At 42.9% G+C, this 13,246-nt stretch overlaps 1 protein-coding gene across 1 annotated transcript in view; it reads right to left on the bottom strand.

The window, feature by feature from the left end:
• Positions 1 to 13,246, bottom strand: part of LOC122927157 (venom factor-like) — a 150,633-nt gene that overhangs the window by 43,727 nt on the left and 93,660 nt on the right. Inside the window, 5 exon segments of the mRNA XM_044278754.1 lie at positions 365 to 410; positions 3,002 to 3,092; positions 5,351 to 5,410; positions 10,109 to 10,267; positions 10,703 to 10,863. Coding sequence (XP_044134689.1) covers positions 365 to 410; positions 3,002 to 3,092; positions 5,351 to 5,410; positions 10,109 to 10,267; positions 10,703 to 10,863 — 517 coding nt within the window.

Raw genomic sequence — 13,246 nt, 5'->3', positions numbered from 1 at the left:
CTAGGGTGGTCTGAATTATAATTTAGAGTCTGGTTTTACGTCTTGCAGGCCAGTGTCAGGACCTTGTATGAGATAGAAGCTGAAGGAGAAGAGGACTCGGGAATGAAGAGTGGTAAGTAAACAAAAAGGGGTCTGGTCAGGGATCTTAATATATTACGATGTTTAGGGTATTTATTGATTTTGGTGTCTAGACTGGAGTCTGAATTAATTTTATTTGCGTGTGAGTGACTCAGATAGGATTTATTGTCTTTCAAACACTGTGTCCTCACAGTGTTGTGCATTTGAAGTGATGTTATAAATTGAAAGATCTTTTGACTCAAGAAAGATATAAACCGAAAAACCATAGAGCACGCTAAAGACAAACCTGAAGCAGATGTTGAGAGAAATTGTCTCCAAAGCATTATGTCCAGCTGTTAAAACATAGAAAATCAGAGAAACACATAATTATATACCAAAAACGTCAAGTCGATTAACAAATTAGAATATTTTAATAAAAACCATCATAGTAGTTTACAAGATGTGCATGAAAATAACATCATTTTTTTGCCTAAGATCAATCTCTTCCAGGACTTGATTAAAGAGGTTGGCCACTATATAAGTACTTTACACAACATTGTTGGAGGCAGGGTAAAAATGAGTTTCCAAATATACTTTATTTTAAAAATCTGTCTGCTAATCTTTTTATAGTAAGTCATGCCCCCTGAGCCCCGCTCTGCCATGCAGCCAGTTCATCCATGGCTGCACGCGACATTGAGGAGCTTTAGAGAAAGCTCGTCCATGCCTTTATTGTAACTGCACATGCACTGCTCTCCTAATCTGCCTAAGAGCAGCGCATGCCCAGTCTGCCCCTGCCACTTGCGCGCTTCCTGTTCCGTCTCTGACAGGAATCCGCTGCTTGTTCTTTCTGTACAAACAGCTTATTCCTGTCAGAGTTCGGAGCGGGGAGCCTAGTAAGAGCTCGTCCACGGCTGATCGCTCTGATTGGCTAGTCTGTACAGACTAGTCAATCACAGGATCCTAATGCCAGCTGAAACTGGTTCTGATCCCCACAGTCACGGACCCTCTAAAATGTATGTGTATATAATATCCCCCACTCGTGGTCCCTAGCCCCCATTGTGCCCCCCTAATTTTAGGATGGCCAGCGGCAGCGCTGCTGATCCCCCTTCCGCCCCCCTCCTGCCCCGATCTGTTTCAGGATGGCCAAGCGGTTAGCAGTGTGTCAGCTATGATATACAGCTCACACTCTGCTTGTAACGGCTGATATCGGTGTTGGCACCGATGTCAGCCGTTTAACCCCTGCCATGCTGCGGTCCATAGGGACCGCTGTATGGAAGGGGTTAAGAGATAGAGGGAGCTCCCTCCCTCTCCCATTGGGCTGCTGCTGTGTTGTGGCAGCAGCCTGGTGCTTCATGGGTTAACAGAGGGAGGGAGCTCCCTTAACTATTGGCAGCGCAGCAGCGTCCTGGTGGTTACCATGGTAACTAGATGCCTTCACAGGCATCCAGCTTGCCTTAGTATAGGGATCAGGCCTACTGTGAGTGATAATGCACTGCAGAACACTATACAGTGTACTGCAGTGTATTGTAAACCATCAGACCCACTGGATCTTCAAGAACAAAAAAAAAAGTTAAAAAATAAATAAAAAATAAATACATTTTTTTCTTATAGCTTATAAAAAATAAAAATTAAAAAAGCGTCCTTTTCTCAAATTAAAGTAAAAAAAAAAGGAAAGTAGACATATTTGATATCGCCGTGTCCATATTGACTGGCTCTATTAAAATATCACATGACCTAACCCTTCAGGTAAACACCGTAAAAAAAAAAATGCATAAAAAAACATTTTTGGGTCACCTTACATCACTAAAAGTGTAACACCAAGCGATCAAAAAGGCGCATGCCCCCTAAAATCATACCAGTTTAACCGTAACCTCATCCCGCAAAAAATTAGCTCCTACCTAAGACAATAGCCCCAAAAATTAAAAAACTATGGCTTTCAGACTATGGAGACACTAAAACATGATTTTTTTTTTGTTTTAAAAACACTGTTATTGTGTAAAACTTAAATAAATAAAAAAGTATACATATAAGGTATAGCCACTTCTATAACAACCTTCTCTATAAAAATACCACATGACCTAACCCCTCAGATGAACACTGTAAAAAAGATAAAATAAAAACGGTGTCACAAAAGCCATTTTTTGTCACCTTCATCACAAAAAGTGTAATAGCAAGCGATCAAAAAGTCATACGCACCCCAAAATAGTGCCAATCAAACCGTTATCTCATCCCACGAAAAATGAGCCCCTAAATAAGACAGTCACCCCCCTCAAAAAAAACTATGGCTTTCAGAATAAGGAGACATAAAAAAAATATTTTTTTTCAAAAATGCTTTATTATGTAAAACTGAAGCAAACAACCCCAAAACCCCGTCACCCCCTCCGATCAGCTGTTTGAAGAGAAGGCGTGCGCGGTGTCAGCGCTGCCTCCTCTTCACTGTTTACCTTCTAGCCGTTGCATCTGCAGTGGTGAGCAGGTGTAATTTCACCCAAGCCGTCCCATTAATTTCAATAGGAAGGCTTGGGTGTAATTACACCTGCTCACCACTGCAGATGCAACGGCTAGAAGGTAAACAGTGAAGAGGAGGCAGCACTGACACCGCGCATGCCTTTTCTTCAAACAGCTGATCGGAGGGGGTGCCGGGTGTCGGACCCCCGCCGATCTGATATTGATGACCTATCCTGAGGATAGGTCATCAATAAATATAACTTGGACAACCCCTTTAAGTCCCCTTGAATGGTATAGCCCTTGTGTGCGGTTGCCCCTGGTGTACACCTTATATTACAACCATGAACTCTATTGAAAAATGGGAAATACATGAGATATACGGAGCCAGTTCCCTCTTAGACATTAGATGGCTGAAAGCTTCAACTATAATTGCCTGGATCTGCTAACACATCTCATCTTAAGATGACACAGTTCTGAAATCGAGTATAACACTTACCAAGAATTTCTTTATTCACAGTGACTGACAGATCAAAGTCTTTGCATTCTTGTTCCTCCGCTCTCACTAGCTCATAGTAAACAGCCATCACCTAAACAAGGGATGATCATAAACACCCATGTGAGATTGAAGGTTTGTTAACAATTAGAAAACAACTGCCTCCTTCTCGAAACATGCCAAATCTGTTCATGGGTTGTGTGCGGTGGTGCAGCTCAGACACTGTACATTAGTAGAACTTGGATGGAATACCAGACACAAACCATGGACAGGTGGAGCTCTGTTTATGAAAAAAGCAACAATGTTTTTTTTTTCTAATCCTTGATAAAAAGCATCACTATGCAAACTTTAGATTTTTTTACATTTTGACCCGTAACTGGACCAATTAGCTAACATCTTGAGGATGAATGAACAGCAACAGTGGCGTAAATACCGGGGAAGCAGGGGAAGCGGCTGCTTCGGGGCCCGGCGCCCGGCAGCATGTCAATCAAGTCAGCTTAGCTGCCCTGCCTTTAATTTAGTTTTTCAGGCCAGGCAGGCCCCTTCACAGTGCGGCGCAGGCAACTGTGTGAGCTGTCCATCATCAATATCATCCAATCCCTCCTGGGCCCCTCCCGTTCTGTTCTAGTTAGGCACAGACAGCACAGTCTGGCACACCCACCGACTCCTGACCATGACCAAAGGAAGCAGCAGGTGGGCGGGAAAAAAGCTCATCGACAAGAGGAGCAACACACAGGAGCGGCACAGCAGAGCAGAGCTGCAGCGCACATCAGTGACTGATGACTCACTGATAGTCCAGTATATATATATATATATATATGTATTAGGAAAAGGATGGTGTGGCAGCCTGGTCTGGTCTAGATCGTGACTAGCCAAAGGAGTGGGGTTTACACATGAGGGGAGAGTTGCGAAGCGCGCTGGGGGGGCCATACAAAAATTTGCTGTGGCCCAGTCACTTCTAGTTACGCCCCTGAGCAGCAAGGTTGCTCAGTGGTTAGCACTGGTGTCTTGCAGCGCTGGGAGTCCTAGATTTGAATCTAACCAAGGACAACATCTGCATGGAGTTTGTAAGTACTCAATGTGTTTGTGTGCACTAAGAATGTGTGTCTGCCCTCCATTTTTTTCTATGGGAGCACAAAAAATAGCCAGACGCTGACTTCTAGCAGACCCATAAAAGTGAATGGAAAGGTGGCTGCACTCATGCAGTACACTCTCCATTATTTCTATGGTACTCCCGAAAATGGCTGAGCATGCTGAACATCTATTTTCAGCTCTCCCATAGAAAAAATGAAGGCACACTCTCCCCCGCTTTGCAGACTCCATTGTAGAGAGGTGGGACCCTCACCTACCTAACATTAGTGGCATAGTCTAGAGATATATCACCCATGTTTGAGGTGAGACAACCCCCCTTTAACCACCTAACTGGTTTGCCAAAGTCCAGCTTGGGCAGTAGGAAAAGTAGCTAACTGTTCTGCCTGAGCTGGGCTGGGCAGAAAATGGAGGGGGAGGGCTGCTTTAGATGCTGCTATCTCATGAATGGTAGCAGCTAGAAAACGTTTGAATGCTGACATTCCAGGCTTTCATTCAAGACTAGCCAAGTCCAAGCAACAGAGGAGAAATCACTGTTAGAAATTGAGTCGGGAATAATTGCGGGTAAAATTAACAGTATTCACAGCATTCCGATTTCTATCAGTGATATCTTCCCCTGTACTGAACACATTGCTGTCATTCTGGTACTGTTTGAAAGCTTGGAATGCCAGCTTTCAAACAATATGAGCAGTTAAAGCAGCCCCCCCTCCCTTTCAGTCTGGAGTAGAATGAGGGAGCAGCTGCAGAGCTGACAGGAGGCAGGAGGAGAGAAAAAAACCCCCAGTAAAAATAAATAGAAATGTGACGTTATATTCATTTTTAGTAACCCAGATAATAAAATTATATTATTTGTACCACACAGTGAAATCTGTAAAAAAAAATATCCACAAAATAATGCAAAATGTAAATTTTCCCCTTAAAAATAAAATAATAAAAGTTATTTAATACACAATATATACACCAACATGGTTCCTAAAAAACCTACAACTAATCCCGCAAAATAAAAACTTTAAAAGAAAAAATTAAAAAGTTATGACTGCTAGAACACAAAGGGGGAAAAATTTTATTGGTTCTTAAGTCTAAAATTTAAAATGCAATAGTGTCCCCTGAGTTGTGCGCCAACAAGATTTACTGCAGACACACATTAAAAATATACAAGAAAAAAAATTGAAATTTTTGGGCAGTTTTTTCCAATTTTATCATTAATGTTAGGAGGTTACGTTTCAGATAAAAAGTATACCTCAATATTATGTACAGTCTTACCGTTAATGTAGCTTTTCCACTTCCCGTTGCCTTGACCGCAAAACCTTCATTTATATTGGTCTGTAAAGAAGCCGAACAATCATATGCAATGGCCTCATCATTTTGTTATGTGCTCCAGTGAGTATCACATCAAAACATCAAAGTCATTTTATTCTGCTTTGTTAAAGGGAACCTGTCACCGGTTTTAAACCATAAGAATCATCGATATCCTGTTCTTCCCCACCTGTTTTTTTAAACACCTCCAAGTACTTCTTTTACAGTCCACTTTTGTTTTTTTCAAGTTATGTCAATTAAATGCTTACCTCATCACTTCCCATTCCTAACCCCACCTCCCGTTATAAGAGTGACAGAATCTAAAGATCCTACCCTCCTCCCGAACTCACGTCCCCAATCCTCTGTATGTGCAGAACCAGTCACCTCACTCACGAAAAAAAAATCTAGAATATTCGCGATTACGAAGATATAGCACTATGTTCTAGATCTTCACGAAATCTCGAAGTGCCGATATTCACGATTTGAATATTCGCGATCAATACTACTCCTCATCTCACACTGATCATATAATGTATACTGCGCAGCTGCGAGACTTGGAAAAGAAGGGGTGGAGATGAGCAATCATAGAGGGTGTGTCTTATTCGTTTGTGGGCGTGGCTGGACTCATCTCTGAAGCATTGAGGAGACAGGACTCATCTAAGTGGGCATTTACATATATGGCGGGAACATTTATTTTAGGTTTTTCTCTGAACTGACTTCATTGGCTTCACTGGCTCCATTGACGGATCATATAGTTCCATTCACAATGGCTTCATTGCTCCATTTTGTGGAATCTTATCTCTCATCTTCTCAATGACGTCATGGTTTTGTTCACAGTGGAATTATAGCTTCTATTCACAATGGCTTCATGGTTTCATTTTCATCAGGTTTTAGTTGTCTCTGATAGGCATAATAGTGCAATCAGTTGTACTTTCTATCTCTAGTAACCATAGCACATTCCCATCTTTTAAGGTCTGCAACTTTAGATCCATCTCTACCCATTTCCCCATAAGTACCAGTTGTCTATAGCCCCAGGGCATACCCCACCAGTTCCTTGATCACTTTGCTGCCTGGCTTCTAAGTATGTGAAATACTCCCATTATGGGCACCTTTAACACCCCCATTGACAATCCCATCTTCCCACCTTCCTCTGTTTCTATCTTTAACCTCCTCACTAGGCATTTCTCAACTTGCAAATTCTACTGTGCATGAACAAAGGAATTCATTTGTTCTGATCTTCTTCTGACTTTACTTAGTTTCTGACTTTAGCAACTCTCTTCTCTCGCTCTCTGAATACAACCTTCTCTCCTTTGCTATCAAACAGTCTCATCCATCTCAGGACACATCTACTGTGCCTATCTCACATATAGAAATCTGCACTCTCATAGACACTCTACAATCTTCATTTCCCCAATGTGTCTGTCAAATATTATAAAAAACCTAAAATTTTCCTGAATGAAGCACTGCCCCTATTCTCCAAACCTCTTGACACAGACAGCAACAACCTTGGTACATGTCCGAAACTCCTTGCTCTATGTTGTTCCAAAAATGTCCTGAAATGCGAACCTCATCCATGACCTGAACCTCCTAGTCTTAAGACTTCACTCGAGTAGCACCAGTTCTCTTTAATATACTACTATGGACAATCCGATTAATTTCCAACATCCTCACTTTTAAGGCCCCTTTCACAATGGGCGAGTATTCCGCGTGGATGCGATGCGTGAGGTGAACGCATTGCACCCGCACTGAATCCTGACCCATTCATTTCTATGGGGCTGTGCACATGAGCAGTGATTTTCACGCATCACTTGTGCGTTGCGTGAAAATCTCAGCATGTTCCTCTTTGTACGTTTTTCACGTAACTCAGGCCCCATAGAAATGAATGGGGCTGCGTGAAAATTGCAAGCATCCGCAAGCAAGTGCGGATGCGGCGCGATTTTCACGCACGGTTGCTAGGAGGCGATTGGGATGGAGACCCGATCATTATTATTTTCCCTTATAACAGGGAAAATAATAGCATTCTGAATACAGAATGCATAGTACAATAGCGCTGGAGGGGTTAAAAAAAAATAATAATAATTTAACTCACCTTAATCCACTTGATCGCGCAGCCCGGCTTCTCTTCTGTCTTCTTCTTTGCTGTGTGCAGGAAAAGGACCTGTGGTGACATCACTCTGGTCATCACATGATCCATCACCATGGTAAAAGATCATGTGATGACATCACAACAGGTCCTTTTCCTGCACACAGCAAAGAAGAAGACAGAAGAGATGCCGGCTGCGCGATCAAGTGGATTAAGGTGAGTAAAATTTTATTTTTATTTTTTTAACCCCTCCAGCGCTATTGTACTATGCATCCTGTATTCAGAATGCTATTATTTTCCCTTTTAACCATGTTATAAGGGAAAATAATACAATCTAAAGAACACCGATTCCAAGCCCGAACTTCTGTGAAGAAGTTCGGGTTTGGGTACCAAACATGCCGATTTTTCTCACGCGCGTGCAAAACGCATTACAATGTTTTGCACTTGCGCAGAAAAATCACGCATGTTCGCGCAACGCACCCGCACCTTTTCCCGCAAGGCCCGTGTGAAAGGGGCCTTAGGGCTTGTTTCACACGAGCGATGCCGTGCGTGACATCCGCTCCGTGAAAGAGTGCCAAGACCAGATGCAGACTGCAGAGGCACGGAGCAGTAACATGACTGATAATGCTCTGTGCCTCTCTGTGATCTCTTTACTATGAAATCACAATGACAACTGTGATTTCGTAGTAAAGAGATCACAGAGAGGCACGGAGCATTATCAGTCATGTTAATGCTCCGTGCCTCTGCAGTCTGCATCGGATTTTGGCACTCTTTCACGGAGCGGATGTCATGCACGGCATCCACTCGTGTGAAACAGCCCTTAGGGTGCTAATCTACCTATTCTCTGCTCACCATGTTTCTACATTACTCCTCACAATCTGATCCTTCCATCCAGCAGTATCTCCAACACTCCATGCACTTCAAATCTGTGCACACACAAATACTGGATCATACTGTTTCGCTTACTAATTCTATAAGCTATTACTAGACAAGAAGGTGGAACCATTTTACAAAAAGAGCACTTTTACCTCCTACTAGATAGTAAGGGTACTTTCACACTAGCGTTGTTTGAATCCGGCGGGCAATTACGTCGGCGGAACTGCCCGCCGGATCCGGAAAAACGTGTGAAAACAGATTATATTTGAATCCTGATCAGCATTCTGATCACAATGAAAAAATGCATTGGGAAAAACGGATCCGCCATTTATGGTCTTTAACTTTTTTTGCACTTTTTTCGGGTTTAGCATGCAAAAGCCAGATCCGGTTTGATGAAACACACGGCGCCAGATCCGGCATTAATGCAAGTCAATGGGAAAAATGCCGGATCCGGCGTTCAGTTAAAGTTTTCTGGATTTTTGGCCGGAGGTAAAAATACAACATGCTACGGTTTTCTGAAAAGCCTGATCAGTAAAAAAGACTGAACTGAAGACATCCTGATGCATCCTGAACGGATCGCTCTCCATTCAGAATGAATGGCGATAAAACTGATCCGTTCTTTTCCGGATTTGAGCCCCTAGGACGGAACTCAGCGCCAGAAAAGAAAAACGCTAGTGTGAAAGTACTCTAAGCTCTTGTGAGCAGAGCCCTCACTCCTCTTGTTTACATTTTTACAAAGTTTCTAGTGATAAGCGGCAGGGGCAATATTCGAATTCGTGATATTTCGCGAATATTTGGGTGAATATTCATGAATTTGAGAATTCGTTATCTTCAGTCATTATTTTCTTGATTGCCAAAATCGGCAATTAAAAAATTTGCAATAAAAAAAATTTGCATTACGAAAATTCGCAATCAACACTACTCCTAAAGTCAAAGATATTGCAGCCTTCTCATTGGCCCACAAGCTAGAAGCAGGGAGGGGTCATGTGTACTGATTAAAAAAAATCTTGAATATTCTAAATATTTGCGAATTCTCGAAGTGCCGATATTCGCGATAAAAATTTGCAATTCGAATATTCGTGATCAACACTAATAGTTTCTTAGGCTACTTTCACTCTGCCGTTTTGATTTCCGTTTGTGAGATCTGTTTCAGGGCTCTCACAAGCGGTCCAAAACGGATCAGTTACATTCTGAATGGAAAAGGATCCGCTCAGAATGCATCAGTTTGCCTCTGATCAGTCTCCATTGAGCCCTGAAGGCTGCTTGCAGCCTTTTGGTTTCCATCTGACGAAACTTAGCCAAACGGATCCGTTCTGACACACAATGGAAGTCAATGGTAACGGATCCATTTTCTATGACACAATCTGGCACAATAGCAGAAGATGGAAACTATTGTTAATGATATATTGGCATGGCACAGTCCTGCAGTGTAGACCCATGGCAATTTAAACTGTAAACCCATGGCAGTAATTCAAGGCTCACTCTCAAATTTCAGCCAACACTGTATTGACTTAGTAACTGTGAAGCTCCAAAACTCCTCTGACATTACCATCAGCATACAAACTGTGCACAGGGAGCTTCATGGCATAGGTGTCCATGGTCGAGCAACTGCATGCAAGCCTCGCCTCACCCTGGAATTTCTGCTGCGGAATCCTCATCTGATTTTTCCACACGACAAACATAGTCAAGTGGACGTTCTCAACTATGGTCAACGCCAGCATTTAACAGCATAATAACAATAATGTAGTCAAAGAAGATGTTCTCACCTCCTCTGATCGAGATCGCAGAGCATTTTGTAAATCGATACGGTGTACCGTTTTGTCTTTTCTTCCGGGTAAGTGGAATGAAACATCCATGTTCAGCTTCTTTATATCAGCTTTAGCCACATTGTATTGGGCCAGAGCTTGAAAGAGCATTATCGTGGCCTAGAGAAGATCAATGAAAAGAAAAAAATAAATAAGCCTCTTAAAATGGGCGCAATGTGTTATCTCAGAAGTCATCTACATGTATAATGAAGGACACATATTGTAAAGTTGTGTAGAGCAGCAGACTAACACAAAGTTACTGGTGGTGTAGAACAGTCCAGCATCATATCAGCATAGTAGCCTACCAGATATTATGAAGAAGGCCTGTAGAGGCATCAGATTGGTGGTAAATGGCAAGAGCAATTTAGAGAAAAAAAAGGTTTGTTATTTTTCCAGAAGTTGCATCACCATTGTCTATGGACATTTTTTTGCTGTAACTCAATCTCATGCATTAGAAAGTAACAGAATTACAAGGTCAGACACAGCCCATGAACAGCAGGCGTGCAAACCATTCTTTCTAATTCTGGACAACCCCTTTGGGCTTCCATGACTCACTTGTGTTGAAACGACTTTTTCACCATAGCGATGCTGCTCGGTAAGCCAACGAACCACTGGATCTACAGCGTCATGTGTTTCCATTTTCAAAAGAGCAAGGAGAGCATAAGACGTGGCTTCTATAGATACCATCTTGGATCCTTCATCCCAGAAAGTTTTATCTTGGAAAGTTGGAGAAAATGATGGTAAATATTGGTGGTAGTAGAGTATAATATTTTAACATATTGTGATTGTCCATATTGCCTCCATTGCTGGCATGATACACTGCTCATTTCCAGGGGTTACAACCACCTTACAATCCAGCAGTTGAAGAAAAAAGCTGCTGGCTTCTCTGGTGGTTGGTACCGTGGGAGTTCACTTAGGCACTTTTTCCTATGGCCATCGCTGCTGGACTGTATGTTGGTTGTAACCCCTGAATATGAGCAGTGTATAATCATGCAATGAAAAACAATATATGATGCCAGCAAAGGTCTCAATATGGACAATCACAATATGTTAGTAAGTACCTTGTATTAACTTTTTCTACATGATAAATACCATTTTCTAAAGTAAGACAGCCCCTTTAACAGTCATTTTTACAATGGAGCGGTCAGGGGTAGAGTTGAGCGAACCCGAACTTTAGGGTTTTCGGCACCCGGACCCGAACCGGAACCTTTACCTAAAAGTTCGGGTTCGGTGTTCGGCGCTTTTTGAAAGGCTGCAATCAACAAGCGTCATACTACTTGCCCCAAAAGGCCATCACAGCCATGCCTACTATTGGCATGGCTGTGATTGGCCAGTGCAGCATGTGACCCAGCCTCTATTTAAGCTGGAGTCACATAGCGCCGCCCGTCACTCTGCTCTGATCAGTGTAGGGAGAGGCTGCAGCTGCTGTGAGGGAGAGATCAGGGAGGAATCTTATGAAGAACAGCTTCTTTACTCAGCGATCTACAGCAAATGTGTTTTGTGGGTGCAGTGCACAATTGTTTTAAGCCTGCCCTGAGCCAACTACTACTGAAAACAAACTTTTTTTTCCTTCAGTTAGTCAATATCAATACAGTCAGCAGCCATTTTATGCAACAATAGTGCACCAGCACAGGCTATCTGCATGTCTGCAAGTCCAGAAATACTGCTTTGAGACACTGGGGTTAAAAAAAAGCTTTGTTTCATATAGTGCACATCTAGGATTATCGCTGCATAAGTGACTGTGAAATTTAGGCCAGAAATACGGCTCTTTCATACTGGGGCAAAAAAAAACATCTGTTTCATATAGTGCACATCTAGGATTATAGGTGCATAAGTGAGTGTCACATTTAGGCCAGAAATACAGCTTTTTGCTTACTGGGGTGAAACCCCCCCCCCCCCCCATCTTTTTCATATAGTGCACATCTAGGATTATAGGTGCATAACTGACTGTGAAATTTAGGCCACAAATACGTCTTTTTGATTACTGGGGTTAAAAAAAAACTCTGATATACTGCACATCTGGGATTAGACGTGCATAAGTGAGTGTCACATTTAGGCCACAAATACTGCTTTTTGCTTACTGGGGTTAAAAAAAAAAACCTCTGATATACTGCACATCTGGGATTAGAAGTGCATAAGTTACTGTGAAATTTAGGCCACAAATACCGCTGTCACATAGAGAGTTTAAAAAAAAAGATTTAAAATGTTGTGCAATACCCTACATCAGGGTTTTTATTGGCGGTTAATTATTTTTAACAGACTTAACTACTTTTTACTTTGCTTGGTGAATGCTAACTATGAGGCAAACATCTAATAAGGGACGCGGTTATGGTCGTGGTGGTGTTGGTGGAGCCTCTGGTGCAGGGAGAGGATGTGACCGTTCTGCCACAGCTACACGTCCTACTGAACCTACTACCTCAGGTCCCAGTAGCCGCCAGAATCTACAGCGACATTTTTTCAGGCTTAATGCCATTCTAAGGATGGTAAGGCCTGAGCAGGTACAGGCATTAGTCAATTGGGTGGCCGACAGTGGATCCAGCACTTTCACATTATCTCCCACCCAGTCTTCTGCAGAAAGCGCACAGGTGGCGCCTGAAACCCTCTGCTGGCAGGGTTTCCCAAGGGCATCCACCTAGCCCTTCCCCAGGGGTGGAAGACATAGAATGCACTGACGCACAACCACTTATGTTTCCTGATGAGGACATGGCAATACCACCTCAGCACGTCTCTGATGAAACACAGGTGCCAACTGCTGCGTCTTTCTGCAGTGTGCAGACCGAAAAGGAGGTCAGGGAGGAAGACTGGGTGGAAGACGATGCAGGGGATGAGGTCCTAGACCCCACATGGAATGAAGGTCGTGCCACTGACTTTCTGAGTTCGGAGGAAGAGGCAGTGGTGAGACCGAGCCAACAGCGTACCAAAAGCGGGAACAGGGTGCAAAAGCAGAGCAGCCGTCGCCAAAACAGTTTGCCTGCTACTGGCCACTGTCACCAGGGACCGAGCACACCAAAGGCAGCTTCAAGGAGTTTCCTGGAATGGCACTTCTTCACACAATGTGCTGACGACAAGACCCAAGTGGTTTGCACGCTGTGCCATCAG

Source organism: Bufo gargarizans, chromosome 2 (assembly GCF_014858855.1).
Source record: "Bufo gargarizans isolate SCDJY-AF-19 chromosome 2, ASM1485885v1, whole genome shotgun sequence".
NCBI lineage: Eukaryota > Metazoa > Chordata > Amphibia > Anura > Bufonidae > Bufo > Bufo gargarizans.
The sequence above is the reverse complement of the archived record's forward strand: the minus strand, read 5'-3'. Positions and strand labels throughout refer to the sequence as shown.